The following is a 25950-nucleotide window of genomic DNA, read 5'->3' as shown; positions in this document are numbered from 1 at the left end:
TTTATTTATTCTAATATGCACCTCGAATTGCTGTCCAAATGAAATGAGTGCATCTGGACAAAAGGTAATTGTAAATATACTGACAAGAAAGGAACACTTCCCTAATAGTAATCCAAGATTCAATACCCTAAAACTAAGACAAATTAGCCCATGTCAATGAAAATAAATGTCATCTCCTGGAAATTAGAAATTAGTTCAAACATTGAGCACCTGGAATGTGAAAAAAATGGTATGGATCTCACTCTCTTGCTAAAGTTCTTTCATTGTTGTCATGTTGAACTTGGAGAAGTGAACAAAATTTTTCATCCGAATATATACACAACACATTATAATGACAATCATGTAGAGTTTAGTTCTCATCATCACTAGTTAAAGTAAAAATAATAGATACAAATTGAGATGAGAAGCTAAACAATACATCAACAACATATTTACACATATTTGCCTGAACCTTTTTTGTCGAAAACCCCCCTATAACTCCACAACAAAAGGGACTTAGCTCCCACAAGCATAGAATAAAAACACTTGAACTAAGAACAATTCAGAACTCATTCCTTGGTATGTGTTCATGAGATTTAGCTCCCACCTGCATCCACTGAAAAACCTCATACTCACATTTGTTTTTCATCAAGATGAAATTGACAAGGTAAACCATAATGAAAATAACAAAAAGGAAAATGTTGATGCTAAACACACTCCATAGACCACATAATAGACCAAGGATGCTTGTACCTAAACTATGTAAAATCAAGTTAAAAAAGTCATGTAACTAATTGGAAGAACTTCTCCACAATGACTTTAAGGAGAAAAAATATGAAGAAAAAAATGAAATTGATTTCTTCATAAAAATTTGGAGAAGATATATAAGAGAACTCCTACAAATTCGATTGGGCATATGTTAATAACTTGTGTAAAAGTCAATTTCATCCTGAAAGTTTTCTGGGAGATGTTAGTCCAAACAGACCCTACAAACTATTATCTATTTGAAAGCATATTCAATTTACACAAAAAGTTAGTTATTATTATATGAAGACAGAAAAACATATCCAAATTTATAAAAATTTACAACAATAAGAACTACAACAATTACTAGTTTCTTACCTTGGATTTCACTGGAGTGAGAAGCCATATCAGGTATACTAGAGACTCTCTGAGACATGGGTGTAAGAGGTGGTGATGGAGCTTTATCAACCTTTGAAACTTGGGGACTATCCAAATACTTAGCATTAGAAACATTTAATGTCATAGCCCTCTGACCACTGGAAGGTATAGAAAAACTCCGAGAGACTATTGGTGGTGTTGGGAGTGGAGAGGCTACACTGGATATAACAGAAGAAAATTTATTAGCCACAGTAACCTCTGGAGTTTTAAATACTAATGGGGCAGAGTGACCCACTCGAGAAGATTTCACTGGCTTACTACCAGGAGGTCTAGGAAGTTCATGAAGTTCACTTATCCTGGGTGAAGAAACAAGGGGAGGTGAAGCATTGGGAGATGCTTTTGGAGATGAAGGTTGTGGTACAGGTAAACGTGGAAAACCCCCAGAAATAGGTTTTACTGACAATGGTTTATTAGTCAATGGACCAGAAAAGGTTTGTATCTTTATTTTCTTAGTATCAGAAGCATTGAAAACATCAACTTGTGGAAGTGAGAGTCCATCTGCGGACGGGCGTGGTAACTGGATGGATGTAGTGTCACTGTTACTTTCTTTGAGAACAGAGTGAGCTCTATGGATGGTCGGTTCTGACAATTTACTATCAATATCTCTCTCATTCTTTTTTTCATCTAGTGGAGAAGAATGCCACAAGTTATGCAGAGATCCACTTGCACTTGTGCGGGGGGCTAAGCTACTTTTGGTTTCTTTGATGTTAACTGGTGTGGGAAGGACATATGCATTAGACTTTGCTGCAGATGATGCTATAAGTTGTCTTACTTTTTCAGCAGGGTCAAATTTCTTTTCTGCAAGTATTGGAGCTGAATAACTGCTGACTCTACTTGAAAGTTTAAAATCCCCTTGGTTCTTGTCTAGACTTGTCTGCCAGAATGCAAGTTAATAGAAGTATTAGAGGATAATCTAAGTAAGATTAAAGAATCAACCTGAACTGATGATCTGTTAGACTGAGGCCACAGTTAGAACATAATAATTACATTCTAAAGCTATGTCTTTAAATCATTAAGAAAATAGTACATAACTTTATTTGTGATCTTTATTAGGTGACACACTAAGGTTCTAATTGGCCTAGATTTTTCTTTAGAGTTAATTTAAGATTTAAATAAAAAAAGTTTCAATTAATATATCAAGGTAGTTGTGAAAAGTACTTCTGCAGTTTCTGGGGTTGAAGCTCGAACATAAGAGCGACCTGGTTCTTCCACCTAGCAAGCAATACATGGCCAATGATCATTATAAGATAAATTTATAATTCAGAATCTGAAAAAATAAGGATATTATGTTTTAAATTTGTCACAAGGTATGGATGGTAGAAACAAACAAGAATAAAATAACAAGTGTGACAAGCTCTGGCAATGTTTTAAATTAATTTAAAAAAAGAAGTAAATAAGCAATTATAATAAAGTTCAATATGATCTAAGGCTTTAAAATACCATTCAAGTTGAGTAATACAAAATTCTCACCTCTGCTGAGTTTGGTGATGTGGAAACAATATATGGTCCTTGCTTATTTGGTCTGTAGTCAAAACTCAGTTCACCGCCTTCAATGACATCAAAATCATTACTGTCATCATTATTACCATCTTCACCAATGTCATCCTCAAGGCCACTGAATTGGTAATCAATATGTTGTCTTTCAGCAACCATCCTGACTTGTGGCTCAACCGCCTCTAGTGATTTAAGTCCTTTCCGAAAGAAATTTAACTATATTGAAAGCAGAACAAGAGGAAACATGCATCAAGACTATGCAGAAGAAAGGATAAAAGATTTGAATGAGGAGAAATGTCATAGTTGAAGAAAACCTGAGCAGCATGGTGACGTGCTGCTTGTGTAAGGAGACTGCGTGACTGGCCTTGCTTGAGTGATTTTAATCGAAAGGCACAAAGTGTTGCTTCTTCTTCATAGTCATCATGAGCTGCCTGCAACTGCTGTAAGGTGATACTTTCACCTTTGCCACTCTTTGACTTTCCTTTCTCTTTTTGTTGTGCAATCATGTATTCATAAACCTCTCTGCAGGCAACACAACAGATTCAGGAAACATCACATAATGCTAAGGAAAATAATATAAGTTGTGTAAAGACAAACCTTTTCTCGTCACATTGTCGCTTCATGTCCTGCATGAGGAACAGACAGGCATTGAGATGTAACAAGACAATTTACAGTTCTACATTCAATATAATTCATACACCAGCAAAGTCACTATAGTTCCAAATTCATTGACCGTGGTTCTATCTAGACAAGGCAATCTATATAGTGTTAAAAAGAATAAAAAAAGGACAGTTTTTAAATCTCAGGCTAGAGATTTGTAAAGAAAACAAAAATATGTAAATGTCAGGCTTAAATAAGAGAAGGCAAAAACTGAAAAATACTACTTTTTCCTTCCCCTTTAAGTTTTGCAATACTTCTATAGTCCTGCACCTTACTCAGTTCAAGTTCAATTGTCGTTATTAACAAGCCTCAAATCTCTTGCATACACATACAATATCTAACAAATCACCCACTAACGACTAGTCAACTTCAAATGCATAAAATTCAACTTTCAGAATTTTCATCGCAATAAGTCAGAAACACAAGCTTATTTTGTTTGTATACATTTTTATACATATATAATTGATTTACTTCTACCTGGATGAATATTCCACTAGTTGCCTATGTCCCTATATGCTATAATATATAATGGACTTTTAGCTTTTTGTTATTCTCCGCAATCAGCTGTTAGTAACACAGTGATAAACCAGTTAAGATATAAAACCCCGCCCATTTCACTAAGCTTCAATAATCACATTCTCTATCTGAAACCCTGCCCATTTCACTAAGCTTCAATAATCACATTCTCTATGAGACAAAGAGAATTTCCAATGTTTTCAAATTATTTTACTGGATATATTTATTATATTCATGATTTATGAAATCTTACTTGCTTAATAAGTTGATTTACTACCATGTTAATGAACTGTCAAATGTAAAAAGTTTTACTGGAAGCACGGAATAATGAAAGTAACATTGGGAGAACCACACCACAAAGACTAGCCATTGTAATTGGAAAGTTGGAGAGCCTACAGCCTCATAAACCCTGCCCATTTCACTAAGCATCAATAATCACATCCTCTATCTGAGACACAGGGTTTCCAATGTTTTCAAATTATTTTACTGGATATATTTATTAATATCCAAGATTTATGAAATCTTACTTGCTTAATAAGTTGATTTACCATTTTAATGAACTGTCAAATGTAACAAGTTTTACTGGAAGCACTGAATAATGAAAGCAACATTGGGTGAATCACACCACAAACACTAGCGATTGTACTTGGAAAGTTGGAGAGCCTACAGCCTCATAAACCACAAATACTAAAATTCCATACTTACAATTCAGGCCAATTTCTCGTCCTTTACAATCAGAACGTAACATCTTACAAGTATGAATGAACTTTTTAGTTGAACCTAAAGCTTTGTGCAAATCCCTTTATCTATAGCAGCTCTAAAACACATTATTAGATTTAGAGAAACATGTTTTACAGTTTTTCCACAATATTTTGCAGTATGAAGAACCTAACAACTTTTTAAAACATCAGTGAATCCACAAACTCCATGTGAATATATTTTAAATATGTCATATGTGATGCATGGAGGGTGAGAACAAGAAACAGTCAGATTTACACAACAACCAAGCAATGGATGTGTGAATAATGTCACTGTCTTTGTGTTATAAGGCAACAATCAATCCTTCACAAGGATATCTCAGTTAGGGAAACAGGTGTTATTGCAACAATTTCGAAAGTTAATCACTATAAGGAGGGTACACTTATAAATATCATGAGATTCTTCCAGAATATATAATTCATTAAACAGGAAAAAAGAGATCACAACAAGAAATCATGTCATGATGTGGTTTCAACATCATATATAACGAATTTGTGTGCTAAGGCAACTAACTATGCAGAGTCTCTTTAGGTAGTCACAGATATGAAACATTACCCTCTGTTTGAGAGGAAAGAAAAAGTTGAAATATGAATTGAAGAGAAAATGGAAGGAAAGAAAAAATTGAATTCTTTTTACTAAAAGTTCATTTTTTCCCTTTATTTTCTCTTCAACAGAACAAACAGTTTATATTATCTGTTTTTCTTTCCTCTCATCTAGATGCACCATTAGTATAGGCCTGCAATTTGCATCTTTAGGCACCAAGAATTTATGGGTTTGTGTGATAGTTGTTGAATGGTGTTATATATGTAGATGGCATGGCAGTTTCTGTATTATTTAGTGGGTAGTTTGTACTGAGTATGTTTAAGAGAGGAAGACTCTGAAAGGACTTAAATCAGTGTATTGTTCTTGTTGGACTAAAATTCAGGTTGATCCAGAATTTCTATCAACAATTATACATTCTGTAGGTTCAAAATGTCCCTTTAACCAAATTGAAGATTACAAATATTTGATAACCATCCACATATAATCGTAAGGGGATGAGATTTAAGAATCACCCCTGCAAAGCATTACTCTAAGTTCCAAAACACCATTTTCTTTTAATTGCATTCCATTCTGTGTTGTGCTGATAGGAAACTGCATTTTCCAGTAACCATTAAAATAAAAGTGTAATGAACAACAAGGGAAACATGGAAACAACGAATTCAGAAGTGTGCACTGTAGAGCCCAGTCAGGCTATTGGGTGCTTTATAATGATAGAGGAATCAGATAAAAGAAATAAATACATAAACATACCTCAACGGTTCTTAGTTCATTAAGAAGAGACTCCGATGGATTGGTTATTGTCAGTACAATGTGAGAACGCTGAGGAACAGAAAGGATAGAATCATAATAAACATTTTGTAAATGAACAATGCTCAAGGAGAAGCAAGGAAATAAAAAAGGATACACCCAGATAAAGGCTCACATAGCTATCAACAAGCTTCTGAAGCTCAAGCTGCACACTTCCAAGCATCCCCAAAACTTTACCTGCATACAGTTCATAACAACTATTGCAATGAGACTATATACATGGTTTAAATCAACTAGCAAATAGGCTAAGTAACTTGGATAGGGCAGTCATCAAATGTTTACCCACTCACCACTTTCTTCGTCATCATTTAAGGTAGTTTTCTCCAAAAGACAAGTACCCATTTCCTGCAGCGACTCAGCAAATTCTGGAACACATAACACAGTAAAGGATATGATACCAACTTCACTATTTTCAAGGCAGCAAAACTCATCTAAAGAAATAAACTAGACAACTCTTTTTCAAATGATCAATAAATATAATACAGTGAATAGGCTTGAAGAGATAATACGTCCTATAGTGGAGACCATGACATTTTCAAATACCTCAATGCTGCACCTCACAATACTTAAAATGTTGTCACAACAATAATGTCAATAAGAATAAGAAGGCATGATAAGGGCAGGGTGTGCAAGTTCAGCATTATAAGCTATTTCCCTATTTTAGAATTGGATCTCAATGCTAAACTTCATGGATCAATAAATTTTGCTAAGTGAAAGACATAAGTAGAAGAAATAGGAAATGTAATCTGATCATTAGAATGCAAATTACAGAGAGATGATATATTATACACCTATGCTAAGTGACTCACTACTGAGTCAGCAAAAAAAGAAATCCTAACTCAAAAGCTAATTCTATCGCAGAGAAACTAAACAAGAATACAAATGAAAAAGAAATGAATGCGTATTCCCTAATACGGATAGCGCTAGCGCAGAAGACCAGCCAAGGATGGACTGCGGCAACTCGAATCGAAATGCAAACATGTATCTAAAATTGTTGGAGACTTTATATATAATATAACAAGTAAATGAAACGTGTGTGTGTCTGTGCACTTTTAATTTGTGACCTAAATTTGGACAGATAACAAAATGCACAACCAATTCAAAAGCTTGGAATACATTAGAAGTATGAAGACTAATGTTTACCGTAAGCACTGTTTTGCGTAGCAGCAGCTGCAGAAAGCAGGCTATCATAGCAATCTCTCATATCTTGCATGTCCTGAAAAGAGAGAGAGAAAAGCCTTTACGAGACTACAACAAGCAAGCCAGAGGCACGAGATCGTTCAACATTTCTCACAAAATCACCATTAACACACACTTTTTCCACACCCAAAGCCTGTAACTACTACTACTACTACTAAATGAAAACGAATTAAAGCCAGCAGTAAGAGAACCAAATTCCCATCGGAAAAAACACACTGTCCACGTGCCATCTCCAGAACAAAACCCCCGCGTTCCGTCATTGACAACAACCGATCATCGTTGCGACAAAACACGATAATTGCAAAAGGCACATAACAAGGCGCAACGAAGAAATTATCTATTTATTCATTATAATGATAATGATAATATTAAGGTTGAAAAATCAAAGTAGAGTGGGAGAAGAACCTTGGCAGCAAGAGCGAGTTCGTCGAACTTCACGGTGGGGTGGAAGTCCCTTTTGTCCTTGGAAACCGTCTTGTGAAGTGCAATTTTCTTCAACTTGCTGAGCGAGGACTTCATTTTGCACCCTAGGAGGGAGGAAGGGGGAAAGAGGGTTTGTGTTGTGTTTGTGTTTTGGTGAGAATTGGGGAAGAATCTTAAGGGTGAAAGAGAGAAGGAAAGTGTGGGAATGGATTAAGGAGAGTGAAAGACATTGAAGTAGAAGGGGGAAGGTGGGTCAAAAGAAAGGCAGAAGAAGGAAAGGGAAGAGAGGCAGATCAGACAGCAAGAGAGAGAGAGAGAGAGAGAGAGATGCGAAATAAGGAAACGAGAGACGCATCAGTCCAACGTCACGCCCCTAAGCCTAAGCCCAGAACCCCGCACGTTTCCACACCTCACTACACGTGTGTATGATACTCACAACATTACTCTCCTCATTTATATTTTTTCTAAAGCTACGATTTTATTTCTCCACTTTTTTAAATAAATTAAACTCACTACTATTCTGCACTTATAAGGAACTGTTCAATTTTCTTTCTAATTTATATATTTCCAAAAACCACACCCTCTTTTAAAATAGTTGACTGATATTCTTAGCTTTAAGCAAGTATTTAATTCGTCTCTAAATTAGTTTCTTGTTGTAACTTCTTAATCAACTATAATCACACTTGGAATCTGTAATAATAGTAAGTTTAGTATTTATATGCTTTTCACAATAAATTTTCGATACACCCTGTAAAGTAAGAAAATTTTGTTTGAAGGGTTTTCAAGACACCGTGTAATTTTTTTATAATTACTAAGTGTGATTAAAATGTTTGATTATCATAGAAATAATCCATCATTAAATTAAATGACGCCATAAGGAAATCAAAATAACACGTATATGAAACAAACATTACACACTCACATGTCGTAAAGAGCCATATCATATTTCACATGTCATGAGATACACTTGCCATACGAGTAAGTTTTTAAATATAATATATGTTAAGGTGACATCACATTATAAATGTGCAAACTAAACACACTAACTTACCCCAAACATATATAATTTCTTTTGAAAACTACTACAATAAGTAAAATTTTTAAAATATTAGTATGTAATACAATATTTTATAAAAAATCATATTCACAAACATCAATTTATTTTTAGTTTAAAAAAAAGGATGAAATAGTCGTTAAGAATGTATTTAATACACTTGAAAGCCATTTAAATAAAAAAGAAACAACAAACTAAAAAAAGAGAGATTCTATCGTGTGTGTGTAAAAAGTAAAGATACAAAATATTATCTTAAATAAAAAAGGGAAAAAGAGAAAGGAGATAAATAACCGAAGCAATTGAACATAAACAAACATAAGCAAAAGTTTGAGGGAAGAAGACACACTTACAAACAATTGAAAACAGAAAACTATAGAGAAATAGTAAGTTTATCAACCTCCTCAAGCTGAGAGTAGATGTTTCGCACTCCTCGCTTGGAAGATATTGGAAAGTGTGAGGTTTAGTAAAAATATTCACAACCTTAAGAGCATAAGAAAAAAGAATAAGTTTAAGCAAGTCGTTATTGAAGAGGGAGATGAACTATTAAATCTTGAAGAGAACGAGTGTATGAAGAGGGACCTAAAAATCTTGAAGGAGGTAGATGAGCCATTAAATCTCACTAGTGGTGGAAGCAAGAGCCTTGTACTTTGGTTCAAAAGAACTCTGGGAAACAAATTTCTACTTTTTAGATTTTTGGGAAATAAGAGAGTTTCCTAGGTAGATGGAGAACCTTGTAATGGATTTTCTAGTTTAAGACATGTACCCCAGTTTGAATCGCTATAGGCCTTGAGTTTATGAGAGTTAATGGTATGAAAGAAAAGTCCATTGTTTGGTGTGCCTTTTAGATATGTAAGAATGCAAAAAAGTGTCTTGCTAATGCATATCAATGGGAGAGGAAATTAATTGGTTAAGATGATTGAGAAAAAAGGCATTGTAGTATAGGTGTTGGTTACATAAATAAGTCTTCTAATAAGCCTTTGATAAAAAGAAGAATCTACATCATTAAGAGGTTGTTTGTGTTTTATGTAAATGAACCACAATGGTAGATGCAAGAGCACAATCTAACATGTTGGTTTCTTAGAGAAGACAAAGAATGTATTTCCTTTCGCTAAGGTGGATGCTAGTGTAATTGTGGGCCACTTCAAGACCAAGGAAGCAGGTGAGATCACCTAGATTCTTGATGCGAAAATGCTTGTGGAGGAGAGTAGTAATTTGGTTGATTTCCTCAACATTAGTCCTGTCAATATGATGTCATCCACATATATATAAGAATAGTAGTAACATGACAATCATCAGTTTTAAAATACAGAGTGGTTAGTAGAAGAGCATGTAAGATGATTAGATGGAAAAAATTTAAGAGAGTTTGGCATGCCATTGTCTTCCTATTTGCTTTAAGCCATGAAGGGATCTTTGGAGCTTGCAAACTTGTGTAGGAACATTGACAAAAAGTCCAAGTCGAAGTTGCATGTAGACTTCCTCATGTAAATCATCGTGAAGAAAGGTGTTATTTACATTAACTATTTGAGAATCCATTTGTTGAGGCAACCAGGTGAAAAAGAAGACCAAGAGTGGTGAGTTTTGCAACAACAACAAAAGTATCCATGAAGTTCAATCCCTTAAGTTGTGTGTAGCCTTTGGAAAAAAGTTAAGCTTTGTATCAAGCAATGGATCCATTAGCATGCCATTTAATCTTGTAAATCCACTTGCAATTGATAATTATTTTGCAAGGCAGAAGAGTAGTGAGTGGTGAGTTTTGCAACAACAACAAAAGTATCCATGAAGTTCAATCCCTTAAGTTGTGTGTAGCCTTTGGAAAAAAGAAGACCAAGAGTGGCGAGTTTTGCAACAACAACAAAAGTATCCATGAAGTTCAATCCCTTAAGTTGTGTGTAGCCTTTGGAAACAAGTTAAGCTTTGTATCAGTCAATGGATCCATCAACATGACATTTAATCTTGTAAATCCACTTGCAATTGATAACTATTTTGCATGGCAGAAGAGTAGTAAGGATCTAGGTGTGATTATCATTCAAGGCATTGAGCTCTTCTGTCATGACTTTTACCCATTGAGGATGCTTGGAGGCTTCAGTGTAGTTCCAAGGCTCAATGTTGGAAGTGAAAGATAGAACAATGTGTTTGAAAGGAAAAGATAAATTGTTGTGTGAAATGCAACTGTGAATAAAATATTTTGTAATGAAGATAGTTAGACGGTTTCTTTGAGTGAGTGGAACGCTTAGGATGTAAAAGGGTGAGAACATCATTAGTATTATCCGCATTAGTACTAGTGTTTGCATTCATATCAACATTACTAGTAGCTTAATCATGATGATTTTCAATAACAATGAGGGTATGTGTTTGAAAATTGATAACATAAAAAGTGTGGTTATAATTATAAGGAATAGGTAGAGATATGTTGTTATCATGACTGGTATGAGAATTGGAGTGATAATGAAAATTGTTTTCACAAAAAAGAACATTACAAGAGATTTCAACCTTGTGGTTTTTGAGATTTAGAAAAGGGTAACCTTTTGTATGAGGTTTAAAACTAAGAAACACACCAAGAGCAACTTTTTAGTCAAGATTTTTTCATGATATAAAAGTGTATTAGAGTAACAAAGACATCTAAAAACACGTAAATGAGATAGGTCACATAACTTTCCATGAATATGTTTTCATAAGGTGTAGCATTTTGTAATAAGGGTGTAGGCATGTAATTGATAAACACAACATGTTGGGCAACAAAACACTAGAAAATGGTAGGTATGACTCATCTTCCCATTTTAGTTTTTTCTTGAAATACAATGTGGTTGTTAGAGACATGTTAAATTTACCATTATGTATTATATTATTTATGCTTTATTTATATTATCTTAAAATTATTTTTTGGATTTTTAAAAAATTTTAAAAATATTTCAAATATTTTTTGGCAATTTTTAATTGTGAAAATATGATACATTTTGTGGCAGTTTTTAACCATAAAAAATGTTATATTTTGTGGCGATTTTTAATCGTCAAAATATGATACATTTTGTTGTGGTTTTTAATAGTGAAAAAATGTGATGCATTTGTAGCGATTTTTATCCATTATTATTATTTTTCTTTTGTGACAAGAATACCGACGGATAAAATATTTTTATCAAAAATTGTTTTTGACAGGTGTAATTGTGGTGGTTATTTTAACCGTCGAAAATTTCATTTGTGACGGTTTTTAACTGCTAAAATTTGTAATTTTAACCTCCACAAATATTAATATTTTTTGTAGTGAAACCAGCCAAAACAGAAAATAGACAATACATTTTATTAAACCCACACACATCCACAATTCAATTACATCTAAAAGTCTTTTGTAACAACAAATATCCTAATCAATACTTGTACATCTGAATTATAAGTATTTAAATGGTTGAAATGTTAAGAAGGGGGTTGAATTGGCTAGTTAAAAAATAGGTTGACTTTTAAAAGCCTAAAATAGTTTTCAATTGAATCAAATCAACCACCAAGTTTAGATGCAAACACTCCTAGACTGGACAGTTTCAATCGATCAAAAATAGAGTTAACCGATTGATTTCATTAAACAGATATAGACAAATGTAGTACTGATATAATCAATAGGTTAAATCACAAAAACAATCGACTGAAAAACTAGGAAAAATGCAAAAATGCAAATTTATGATTTAAAGCAAGAACAATATGAAAGATTAGTCAAGATAGGTTCAAATGAGTGATACAAATATGAGCAATGTTGCAGATAATGCCAGATCACACAAGAGTGTCAATAAGAAGACTCAAATTAAAATTCTTTAAACTTTAAAGTGCAATACAAGTGAGAAGAGTTAGAGAAAAGAGCAATGCACAAGATTGTTATACTAGTTCACTCAAACTTGAGCTACATCAAGTTAAAATTGAATACAATTTAGTATATGGTGGGTTTAAGAGTCTGTACCAGGGGGACATAATAAACGAAATCTCTAGGCCAAGCGAGGAAATATTGGAATGCTTGTGCCACATTATATATCTCATTTGTTGGCACAAGAACTAAAGCAAACGACTCGAGAACCTCCTCTACCGTGACCTTAACCTCATCCTCTGATAACTCTATGCCATGAAGAATTGTGGCTATCTCAAATGCTTTTCAACGAGCCACTAATGTCTTCCCTATACCATCTCAAATATATAACTAACATGGATGAGTGTCATCTATGTCATCCCTTAGTATGGGTGGGGCTGAACAACTCCCCTTTTCGCTTCAACTTGTTAGAGTCAATGATTTATTAATGTTATTGAATTGTTTGGTTAAATATCATTTATTCAATTCATAACTTATAGAAAAAAGATTGTTAATTTTACCCGTGGGAGGCACAAATGGTTCTAGTTTTGGTAAAGGATGAAAGTGCAGACGGATGCCATAACTCTCAAATTGGTGCATAACTTTTTCAGTCATCTTCTGATGACATACTCCCTAGCATGGCCAAGCACTTTCCTGAAGAGATAGAGTCATCTTTGCAAGGTGAAATAAAGCTCTTTTATTTTAAGCCACAATGGAGTATCTTTAGTAGATTAGGAATTTTTAGACCTTGTATTAAGGGCCATGTAGTGTAGGCTTTCCTTTGAAGGCCTTGTATTAGGGGCCAAGTAGTGTAGGGTTTTAAAACAATCTTGCTTAAGTAGGGAGCATCATATGCGCCTAGCTTAAGAAATCCTTTGATGTTTAATTAAGTTAACCATAGCTTAAGGTAGAGGACGTCCCACACATGCCACATGGCAAAGCCTTTAATGGAGAGTTCTCTTATATAGGTAGTGTCCATGTGTCATTGTCCTATTGGAGAGGCTTTTCATAAAGTATCTTTAAACATGGCAACTAATGAGTGGTTCGTTTTATGAGAATGAGGATTGCCATATGTCAAGCTCTCTTTCACCAAGATAGCATTTTTAGGATTTTGGTGCGTGTTAGCATTTTAGGGTTTGGACCATTTTGGAGACACCTTACTCTACAAATAGAGGTGTCACCCCCATGTATTTCTCACTTTGAGAATGATAATGTTATGCTGCCAAAATTATTTGAGTCATACTTCTTTTCTCATTCACTTGTTAGAGCATCCCAAGAGGTCCCTCTAACACCCTTTTCTCTAGAGTTGGCCTAACCTCTCTTAGATCACCAAAAACAACCTTCATCCTACTATTACATCACCAAAACTGAGAGTCATTTTCTCTCAACACGAAGCTTCTACACATCCACCATCCACCATAGTCACCATTTCAAGCTTTGGTCCAACCTACTTGGTGAAAGAGAGCTTGACATGTGGCAATCCTCACTCTCATAAAATGAACTACTCATGAGTTGCCATGTATAAAGGTACTTTATGAAAAGCCTCTCCAATAGGACAATGACACATGGCCACTACCTATGTAAGAGAACTTTCCATTAAAGGCTTTGCCATGTGGCATGCGTGGGACGTCCTCCACCTTAAGCTAGGGTTAACTTAATTAAACATCAAATGATTGCTTAAGCTAGGCGCATATGATGCTCCCTACTTAAGAAAGATTGTTTTTAAAACCCTACACTATTTGGCCCTTAATGCAAGACCTTCAAAGGAAAACCTACATTACATAACCCTTAATACAAGGTCTAAAAATTCCTAATCTACTAAATATACTCCATTGTGGCCTAAAAGAAAAGGCTTTGCTTCACCTTGTAAAGATGACTCTATCTCTTCATGAAAGTGTTTGGCCATGCTAGGGGGTATGTCATCACCTTCCTAGTGATTTCTTCTGTTAGTCTTTCTTCATACTCAGCATTGTGTGTGCATGAAGATTGACGAGAGAAGGAACCAAAATATTGGCATATGCTGACTTTTGATCCAGTACCACGCACACATCTAGGGTGCTTAGGCCATCCAATTGCAGCAGCAAGTATGTTATGGCGACCTTCTAGAGTGAATCCTCCTTAGGAGCTTTGCTCAACCAACGAGTCCTATAATGTAACAAAGAAAAGTTATAGAAAATCATACAATATAAAAGACAAACGAGCTATTTAAAGAAAAGTTATATCTTACAATTTTCTCGAAGATTTCTCGTGCAATTTCATAAGTGTAGTTGCCCGATGTGCGTAGACGGGCTAACTTCCACTTTTCATGACGAGATGATGGTGAAGGAGGCTCTAGATCTTCACCCTTAGAAGGTTAGGGTCTTGATTTTTGGTTTTCTGACATTATGTTCTCTTCAAGTTTTCTATACCTACCACGAGACAATATGTGCGGATTTTTATTTTGAGCACTTATATTTTGAGCTGTTTTTCTCTTTTACTGTTACACATAAAACCCACTTTATGAATTAATTCAAATTGTACACAATTATCAATTGAGCAATTGATGATTTCAAATAAACATACCTGTCATCCCTTAGAGGTTCGAAGTTCAACAAACTTATGTCAGGTCTCTTCATCAATCCATGTGTATTTGACACATGGACTTTCATTCTTTTTAGCTCCAAAGACATACCTAGATGTCAACTTGGTCTTAAATCCACAAAATTTCTCAATGACAAACATTTATGTTTAAGCGTCGGCACGTTTGGAATATCAAATGTTAGTTGCAATATAGAAAATGTCATCAATAATATTTAACAAATTATCAATAAAATCAAAGTATAAGGGTAATAACATTAATATTAGTAACCAATAAATCCTGCCATATCATGTTTTGATCAACTTCAATGACATGACCAAAAGATGGAGTAAGGATTGATATTCTCTCTCGTACCAACATTCCTAAATAGCTCTTGAAGACATATGCATTAGGACTTGTGGCTATACTAGGGTTGACACCAATATCGGTAAGTGTTTTCTGACCATTACCTCTTCTAATTACGAGTTGTCTCAACCTAGTGACTCCTATGGTGGGTCTCTTAGTGGGTGCTTCATCCTCTAGTGAATTATGATGTTCAACCATATATTCGTGAAATGAAAACATTACAAACATTAATAACCAACATATAAAATGACATATAAAACATTATTTAACAAAACACATAAATTTTTACAAGAACCTGAAATTCATACATAAAGTTATGGATTGGTCATATATATATTCCCTCATCGCGATCTTCTCGAATTACATGTACATAATCAACTAGAGGAACTTCATCAACATTTATCGTTCTTTTAAATAGGTGGGTGTGATAGAGGCTATACCCCACCAAATTTAAAACAGATTAAATGTAGTATGTGAAAGTTGAACCAAATCGTCTCCCAACGACCAATTTTCTTGTTCAAAGCTTCATTTTCCCAACAAACACAACACCTATAACATAGGGGGGTTTGGCAAATTTAGATTTTAGAATTACGAAAATATATTTAAACAATTTTGCAAATGTTAATAAAACAGATTAAAAACAATATTGACTTCCTTGAATTTGAATGCAATTGTACTCATCACAGGTCACGTTACTAGAGTTTTGGTCTCATCTAATCCACTCTTTCAGACTCACTAAGTGAGGGTTAAAAACGTGTTTCAATATGCAATTAAGCAATGCATACATCCATTCATCTGTGACAGTCAACACAATTCATTAAGCATGAACGAAATCAACCATGAACAACCAACTCAATTTGTAATTAAGCATTAACAGAATAAAAGTAACCATTGATCACAAAATCAAGATGAAGTGAGGCAAAACACGAATTCAAAACAGAACCTCAAAGTTCAATTTCATCTTCTTCAAGTACTCAATACATTAAGTTAGAAAGCCATGAAATTCGAATTACAAAGCAAAGGTAAACGAAAATACATCACCATTATGGAGAAAACGCACTGCAATAGTGTGCAAATTGCTCAAAAATGATCCAAAACGTGTGGGAAATAAGGGAAAACGAAAACCCACAGATGAGTGTTCTTTAAAGAACCTAAAAATGGAGAATGGGGGAAAGAGTGATGGTTGCCCATGAAGAAGAAGACCTAAAATGTGGTCACATCAAATCTGCCACTCATATTTACAAAAATGTCATTCTGCCACTCAGAATTACAAAATACCACTATGGGTTGAAAATGCTGGCCCAATGACGTGGACAGGCTGACTGACATGGCGCAAACGTGGCAATGATGTGGAAATCATGTGGCAACTCTCTCTTGACCTTAAGATAAATGTCAAAGCTCCAAAATTGCTTCACCTAAATACCTAAAACTAATTAAAAACAAAAATTAGGCCAAATAATGTGAAATTAACCCAAATTCGGAACAATGGCCTAACAAAGCCCAATAGATGAAAACACATTAAAGATAAACAATTAAGCACCGAACAACTATCAAATGGGTACATAAAGGCTAGTGGAATGGAGGAAAATAATGACTCATTAAAATCAACCACACTTACCCTTTTGCACTCCTGGGCAAAATTAAAAAGTAAAGCAAAGTAAGGACATCACAAACATAACAAGAGAGATAAAAAGAGACACAAGACAAACAAAATTCGAAAAAGGAAAATGGAAACACATCCAACACAGAAGGATTCAAAGCTACAAGGTATCCATGAACATCATTCAAGCAATTCAAAACATGTCAAGTACTCAGTTTAGCTCAAAGAGAGAATTGAAAGCAAGATAACCTTACAAAATATGCAATGTATCACTCAAATCTCTAGGTTACTATTTACTCTCAAAGCACCCCTGAAAACAAACATCAAATAGACTTGGCAAGAACTTTGCATATCTGGGGATCTGTTTTATAGCATCCCACAAATGTATGTTCACCTCCACCTTCCTGAATGTTTCTAACATCTCCCTGTCAACCTCTTCCATCTTTTTGCTTGGAATGGCTCTTGGAGGGAAAGGAAGAGAGGTGAAAGGTGCAACAATAGAGGTGGAAGCCGTAGGAATCACACTAGATGTGGAAGGACCGGTTGCATGAGCATCACGCTTTCTCTGAAGTGTGGCAGGGTCGATTTCTTTTCAGATGTAGGTTGAGTAGTGGGAACTTCAGTCTTCTTCCCAGGTCTCAATGTGATAGCACTCACATTTCTCGGATTTTCAACTGTGTATGATGGGAGTTTGTCAGAATTCTGAGCCTATGCTTGGTTTAGCTGAGTGGCCATCAACCCCATTTGGTTTGTCAAACTCAGAATTAAAGCTCTAGTCTCCTGCTGGAATTGCATATTTTGAAGGGTCATCATCCTAACTACTCCAATGAAGTAGAAGATGAAGGTGCAACTAGAGCTGGGGTAGCAGTATAGACATGTGGAACTTGGGCAGCTTGTGGTGCAGGTGCAACTCTTTGTTGTTGGTGAGGAGGTGGCTGCACATTTTGAACTTGTTGGTTTTGCTGCTGTTGTTGGTTGCCCATCTCAAATTAGGATGATTTCTCCAACTTGGATTATATTTGTTGGTGGACAAATCATGGTTTTGCTGGTGTTGTTGGGGTGGCCTACTGTTGAAAATGTTAGCAGCTAGGCTTGAGGAGTATTAGAAGGTGTAGAAGTTGTGGCCTGTTGCAAGGTGGGGCAAGAATCTGTGAAATGCTTAACTAACGTGCAAATGCCACAAACTCTTGTAGTAGAAGGTGCTACTCTTTGATTTGTAGCAAGTTGGTTGACTAAGGTGGTAAGAGCATCAATCTTGGTCTCCAACTTCTTAGTGTATTCGGCAACTCCTACATCATGAACTCCCCTAACAACAATGGCATCATTTCTTGCACCAAATTACTGAGAGTTAGAGGCCATATTCTCAATCAATTGCCTCACTATTGCTGGGGTCTAATTACCAAAAGCACTACCACTTGTAGCATCAATCATGATTCTATCCATATGGTGCAAGACTTCATAAAAATATTGAAAAAACAGATGCTCAAATATCTGATGGTGTTGGCAACTAGAACACAAATTCTTAAATCTCTCACAATATTTGTAGAGACTTTCCCTAGACTGTTCCTTGATGCTAGAGATCTCCTTTCTTATGGTGGTTGTTCTGGATGTAGGGAAGAATTTGGCCAAGAACAATCTCTTCAAGTCATCCCAGCTCATGATGGACCTGGGTGCAAGGTAGTACAACCAATCCTTTGCATTGCCTTCCAAGGAATGAGGAAAAGCTTTCAAGTACACATGATCTTCTTGGACATATGCAGGCTTCATGGTGGAGCACACAACATGGAACTGCTTCAGATGCTTACACAGGTCCTCACCTGCAAGTCCATGAAACTTTGGCAAGAAATGGATTAATCCAGTTTTTAAAACATAACGAACTTCCTTCTCAAGATATTAAATCACAATGAGTCATAAGTGAACTCAGGTGTAGTCAACTTACTCATTGTCCTCTCATGAGGTCGAGGTTGAGCCATCTTATCAGTTTCAAAATGAATGTCAAAATGATCAGAATGCTCAGTATGCACAGTATGCTCATAATGATCAGAATGCACAGAAATTGAAGTATCAGGTGAATTAGGAAATGTCACAGAATATGTAGGATGCACATATGGGTTCCTATTATGCATAACTCCTCTGTGGAAGGTCCTATCGATCTCAGGATCAATGAGTTGTAAGTCACTTGGATTTCCCCTAGTCATGCACAAAAATACATTAATTCTAGTGGTATCGGCATAACAAAGGGTAAAACTACAAATACACTCAAAAAAACTCCAAATGACTTGAAAATTGGTAGGATTGTCCCTTGAGTGATCAAACAATACCACACAAAAAATCAGCTCAAAACTCAAAGTGTAAGTATTTTTAAAATATTTTAAAGTGAAAAAATGAAGAAAAATCACCAAAAATATTGATAAAAAATAGAAAACGGCATTTTCTGGAGAATCTGAGTTTGACAACTAGCAAAGTGGGTCATAGCAAGGTAGGAAATTAAATTCCACTCCAAATGCATATAAAATGATAGTGATTCTGATAACCAGAGTAAACGTTATGCTCCTTTGAAGTTTGACTGAAAATCAATCCAAAAGTTTTTTGAATCTCTCAAATCACACCATACCAGCTGCTCCAACCATTTTTCCATCAAGTTGAAGATCTTAGAAGTGGGGAGAAAAATTGTCAAGTGAAAACAAGCACCATAACTACCAGAACAAAATTCCACAAGTTAAATGCCAGAATTCAACATTATTCATGCATTATTCACTACTCTAGAAATGACACTATTCATGCACCGTGACACTATTCACTTTACCACACAAACAACACACACGCACACACACACACACACGCACACACACACACACACACACACACACACACTACACAAAACACACATAAACACTATCATAATAAACATATACCAACTCAACCACACTTGAACGACATAAACACCAACACACTGAACACAAACACACTAAAAATTTTACTTCGAACAAAACTATTGGTCCTCGACAACGGCGACAAATTTGATGGAAGCCGTACCCCACAAAATTTAAAACAGATTTAATGAGTGTGTGAAAGTTGAACCAAGTCGTCTCCCAACGACCAATGTTTTTGTTCAAAGCTTCATTTTCCAGACAAGCACAACACCTATAACACATGGGGGGTTGGTAGATTCAGATTTTAGAATTATGAAAATATATTTAAATAGTTTTGCAAATGTTAATAAAACGAATTAAAAACAATATTGACTTCCTTGAATTTAAATGCAATTTTACTTATCACAAGTCACGTTACTAGGGTTTTGGTCTCATCCAATCCACTCTTTCAGACCTACTAAGTGAGGGTTAAAAACGTGTTTTAATATGCAATTAAGCAATGCATACATCCATTCATCTGTGACAGTCAACCCAATTCATTAAGCATGAACGAAATCAACCATGAACAACCAACTCAATTTGTAATTAAGCATTAACAGCATGAAAGTAACCATTGATCACAAAATCAAGATGAAGTGAGGCAAAACACGAATTCAAAACAGAACCTCAAAGTTCAATTTCATCTCCTTCAAGTAGTCAATACATTAAGTTAGAAAGCCATGAAATTCGAATTACAAAGCAAAGGTAAACGAAAATACATCACCATTATGGAGCGAACGAATTGCAATAGTGTGCAAATTGCTCAAAAACGCTCCAAAACGTGTGGGAAATAAGGGAAAACGAAAACCCCCAGATGAGTGTTCTCTCAAAAACCTAAAAATGGAGAATGGGGGAGAGAGTGATGGCTGCCCATGAAAGAGAAGACCTAAAATGCGGCCACATCAAAGCTGCCACTTATATTTACAGAAATGTTATTCTGCCACTCAGAATTACAAAAATGCCATTTTCTCACTTAAAATTAAAAAAATTCCACTTTGGGCTGAAAATGCTGGCCCAATGACGTGGATAGGCTGACTGACATGGCGCAGACGTGGCAATGATGTGGAAATCACGTGACAACTCTCTCTTGACTTTAAGATAAATGTCCAAGCTCCAAAATTGTTTCACCCAAATACCTAAAAATAATTAAAAACAAAAATTAGTCCAAATAATGTGAAATTAACTCAAATTCAGAATAGTGGCCCAATAAAGCCCAACAGATGAAAACACACTAAAGATAAACAATTAAGCACTGAACAAATATCAAATGGGTACACAAAGGCTAGTGGAACGGAGGAAAATAATGACTCATCAAGGTGTCAACAATATTAAGATTACTCAGATTCTCTTTATTAACATTAATTTGTTTTTTTTTTCATGAAGAGTGACAAACCAATGTTCAGACGTAGGATCTTTAACATGGAAAACCTGATATGCTTTTTGTGCCATAATAAATGGCTTGTCTCGATAACCCACCTTTCAAAAATCAACTAGAGTCATTTCTGATTCATCCATTTTGACACCACTCTTATTGTCAACCCATTTACATTTAAAGAGTGGAATAGTAAACATGGTATAATCAACCTACCATATCTCTTGTATTACACCATAATATATCATTGATCCAAATACAAGATTTTAATTTTTAGATGTATAAAATTGTAGTGACTCAACTTCAAGACTGACTCCACTATATTGTATTGTGATATTGTCATCCAAAGACTTCGTATAGAATGTGCAATTATTAATTTCATAACTTGTACAACAAATGACATCAAGATTCAACCCATTCACTAACCACATCAAAGTCTTAGAAGATTGCGATGAATGTTCTGTTATGCTCCATCAATTGCCATTTCTCTGATTGTCTTGGATTGTTCTCTTTCATAATGGCTTTGTGTGCAGATAAGTAATGGATCACCTTATTTGTGTTGTTATGTATAGGTGTGCTTGCAACAACTCTTCGCGATCTTTGCTAGCCAGACTTACACCTCAAATGTTGTTACTTTTAGAAAACCTGTTCAACTATGATCTTTGAGGAACTTTTATAAGTTTTGCTTTTGTCATTTAATTTGAACAAAACTTGATACTTTCTTTAACAATATACCTTTCAATCATTGAGGCTTCTGGACGATATTTATTTTTCACATACCCTTTCAAAATCTTCATGTAACGTTCAATGTGATACATCTATCTTAATTATATTGGCCCATAAAAATTTATTTCTCTTAGCAAATGAATAAGTAAATGCACAATGATGTCAAAAAATGATGAAGGGAAAAACATCTCTAGTTGACGCAAGATGATAACAATCTCAATTTGAAGTTCATCTAACTTTAAAGGATTAATGACTTTGCTACAAATTGAAGAGAAAAATGCACACAAACGCGTTATTGTTTGTTTAACATTTTTTGGTAAAATTGCACAAATAGCTACATGTAATAATTGTTACATTAAGATGTGACAATCATGAGAGTTTAGGCCAACAAACTTCAAGTCTTGCATGGACACAAAACTCTGAATATTTGAAAGAGTATCCTTGAGGTACCTTGACACACTTTAAACATAAGCAAAAACTTATCTTCTCTTGTTTGGACATAATACATGCAGGGGGCAAATAAATACGCTTATCAACCTCCTTTGGTGCCAAGTCTTCTCGGATCTTCATTTCAACCAATTCCAAACGAGCATTTACTCCATCTTTTTTTTTCCCTAAATTTTCAGTAGTGTACCCATCAAGTTATCACACATTCTTCTCTACATGCATGACATCTATGGAATACCTAACTTGTAACTTCGACCAATATGGAAGATAAAAAAAGTTATTGATTTTTTCTTCCAAGGGCTTGATGTAGATGACTTCTTGGATGTTTTCCCAAATACATGATGTACTTTATTAACTTTTTCATGAATATGAAGGTCAGTCAATGGAATTGGTGCTCCGTCATTCTCTTGATGTTAATTGAATGTTTTCTTTAACCTTTGATAAGGATGACTAGCTTGTAAAAACCTTCGATGACGCATATATATGATTTTCCTTCTATTTCTCAATTGATGACATGTATTTTCTTCACATATAGGACATGCTTTATGACCCTTGACATTATACCCCGACAAATTACTGTAAGCTAGAAAGTCATTAATGGTGCAAAATAACATTGCATGCATCATGAAAGTTTCAGAAGCAACAACATCAAATACTTCAACCCCATCAACCCACAACAACTTCAAGTCTTCAACTAGTGTATTGAGATATACATCTATGTCATTTCCAGGCTGTCTCTGACAAGATATCATCATAGACACCATCATGTATTTTCTCTTCATGCCCAGTCAAGGAGATAAGTTGTAAATGAATAATATAATAGGCCATCAACTGTGGTTGGTACTTAAATTACCAAATGGATTCATTCCATCCGTAGCTAAGCCAAACCGAAGATTCCTACATTCTTGATCAAACTTGGGAAATTCCTGATCAATATTTTTCCATTGCATTAAATTAGCTAGATGACGAAGTAGTCTGTCACATCTTCTCTCAGTTGCATGCAATCTAAGGTTTTTAGAGTCTTTTGGATTTGCAAATAAATCCTTAAATCTTGGCACGATTTGAAGGTACCAAACTACTCTCAAAGTAGATACTTCCTATTCTATTTGACCACTATCTTCAATGTTTCTTTTTTGCTTGTACCGTGATAACCCACATTTTGGACATTTCTTCAAATCTTCAAATCTTTCTTGTATAATATGCAATCATTAGGACATGCATGTATCCTTTTATACTCTATACCCATCAGACAAAAATTTTTCTTGACATCATAATTTCGAGTGGTTAGAGTATTTCCCTTATGAAACATTTCATTCAAGAGCACCATCAATTCTGTGAAACTTTTATCCGTCCACCTATTGGTCACTTTCAAATTCATAAGTCTTCAAAGCCCTAACAACCGCGTGAACTTAGTTGAACTGACATACAACGAAGTTTTCGCATCAACAGACATCGTCTCATACACATGAGCTTGTGCAAAAGATTCTACACCAACATCACGTATTAGGTCCTCCATATTGTCTTCTTCCACTCGCTCTTCTCGTTGCTCTGCCATGGTGGAATTGACAACATTTTCTGTTCGACAAACAATTGGAAAGTCTATTAATTCACTGTGTAATGTCCATATTGTATAACTTCTACAGAAATCATCACAAATAAGATGTTCCCTAACTTGTGTTGCATTCAACTTTCTCCCGTTCAAACAGTTGACATAAGGGCATCTAAACTTCACCTCATCATCATTTATACCCTCATAACGTTGAACAAATTGTATAAATTCTTTTACTCCTTTCTCATAATCAACACTGATGGGTGGTGAATTAATCCAATCTCGATCCATATGTATATATACTAAAATTGCGTGAACAATTTCAGTAATCTTTGAATGAATCCTCACGTCGCTTGTGTAATCAAGGTGTGACCCTATTCTATTCCAAAAGATTCACTTTGTTTATTTTTTTTGGTACATATTAATTTTAAAAAACAAATCTTAAATTTTATGAAATTTTACCAGCATTTCGCATTGGTCTTTAGGATACACGAAATGAAAGTGATTATCAACCACAATCAAATATGCTCCCGAAGATCAATACAAAACATAATTGATAAATAATCATGAATTTTAAGATATGCATATATATATATATATATATATATATATATATATATATATGCACTAATAAACTACTAGAAAGTGATTAATCTTCTTAAACTGTGCAACCAGACAATTCAAGATTCAATAAATATAAATTATTAGTATTGTATCCCCTTATATTATTTTTAAAAAAAATATAACTTCTTTGAAAACAAAACTCAGGGACAATACATAATTTTTGTATTGAATCACAAATGAGAAACTAAGGCTTACGCACACTTTAAGAAAATTAAACTATATATTTAAGCCAATAATTATTCATATATAACAAACATCAGACACATAAGCATATTTAAACAACATATACTATAAAATCATAGCCTCACAATAGAAATAGGAACCAGGAAGCGTGAGAAGAAAATAACAAGTGAGAATGGAAGAGGATGCAACAACATGCAAGCTACAGAGTCCATAATACAATAATACTTGATGATGAAAAATGCAACCACAAAACTCAATACATCAAAAATAGCAAAAAGAAAAAGCAAAGCATTACAAAGGAACCAAAACAGAAAAAAAAATACACAAAAAAACCTCACTTGTAGCGAGAAGAGGCGACACACAACGATGGCTATCAGTGGTAGTGGGTGGCACGACGAACGACAGTTGCAGTAGAGGGTGGTGCAACGAAGACAATGTAGTGGTTGTGAATCACATATGAGAGGTTCGCGATTTGGGGACGAGGATGAACAGTGCTACAATTCGCGATTTGGGAACCTAAATAAGATATATGGCCTCAGTTCAATTGATAACCGAGACCTAAAGTGGATACTACCTCAGTCCTTTTCCACCCGAGGCCAAAAACTCATCTAGTAGTGGTATTTTTGAAATATTGGGGAACTCTAATGCGTTATATGCTTTAGTTGCTTTGTGATCGAAGCAGAAAACCCTTTACTGCTTCGGTTGTATGGTGAACCGAGGCAAAAATGTTTGAAAAATTGTAAAAATACCATCGCGTCCTTATATGCTTCGGTTTTACAATAAACGAGGCCTATAAGGCGATATAAAACTGCAAAACTGCACTAGTATGATTAGTGGCATGGGTTCCATTGGGAAAATGTGATCACAAATGATTCTTAACTTCGTAAAGTACTAAAAAATGGTTAAATCTCCTTGATTGAGAGTGGCGACCTTCATTTGCAAATCAAAGATGCGCGAGAGATCTCCTTGAGAGAAGTGATTCTTTAAATTGTTCTAGATGTCAAAAGCCTTCTCCATTCATATAATGCTTTGGTGAATAGAAATCGAGACAAAGTGCCCAACCAGGATGTAACCATATTCTTACATCTATTCCATGAGAAGGCCAAATACTTGTTATCAAGTTGAGGAGCAACTCCAAGAACAAACTCAACTTTGTCTTAGGAGCTAAAGGAAG

The 25950-nt window shown here is 34.9% G+C and overlaps 1 protein-coding gene across 2 annotated transcripts; it reads right to left on the bottom strand.

The window, feature by feature from the left end:
- Positions 1–216: 216 nt before the first annotated feature.
- Positions 217–7888, bottom strand: LOC114183439 (uncharacterized protein At2g33490-like). Of its 2 annotated transcripts, none has more exons than XM_028070460.1 (11): positions 7546–7888; positions 7084–7156; positions 6231–6305; positions 6056–6117; positions 5884–5952; positions 3253–3281; positions 2970–3177; positions 2632–2871; positions 2320–2373; positions 1102–2035; positions 217–595 (listed from the first exon to the last, which is right to left on the bottom strand). In XM_028070460.1, the coding sequence occupies exons 1-11, from the start codon at positions 7657–7659 to the stop codon at positions 576–578; spliced, it is 1878 nt and encodes a 625-aa protein (XP_027926261.1). In that variant the 5' UTR covers positions 7660–7888; the 3' UTR covers positions 217–575. The 2 variants fall into 2 exon arrangements, with proteins under 2 accessions (XP_027926261.1, XP_027926269.1); XM_028070468.1 differs by having other exon boundaries at positions 217–586.
- Positions 7889–25950: the final 18062 nt, after the last annotated feature.

The sequence above is a fragment of the Vigna unguiculata genome, chromosome 1 (assembly GCF_004118075.2).
Source record: "Vigna unguiculata cultivar IT97K-499-35 chromosome 1, ASM411807v1, whole genome shotgun sequence".
NCBI lineage: Eukaryota > Viridiplantae > Streptophyta > Magnoliopsida > Fabales > Fabaceae > Vigna > Vigna unguiculata.
This window is presented reverse-complemented; position numbering and strand designations above follow the sequence as displayed.

Coding starts and splice junctions, on each gene's coding strand:
- LOC114183439 (XM_028070460.1), bottom strand. CDS start 7,659: ATGAAGTCCTCGCTCAGCAAGTTGAAGAAAATTGCACTTCACAAGACG. Junction 6,306..7,083: donor TACGCAAAACAGTGCTTACG/GTAAACATTAGT, acceptor TATGTGTTCCAG/AATTTGCTGAGTCGCTGCAG. Junction 596..1,101: donor TCACTCCAGTGAAATCCAAG/GTAAGAAACTAG, acceptor GAGGTTTTTCAG/TGGATGCAGGTGGGAGCTAA.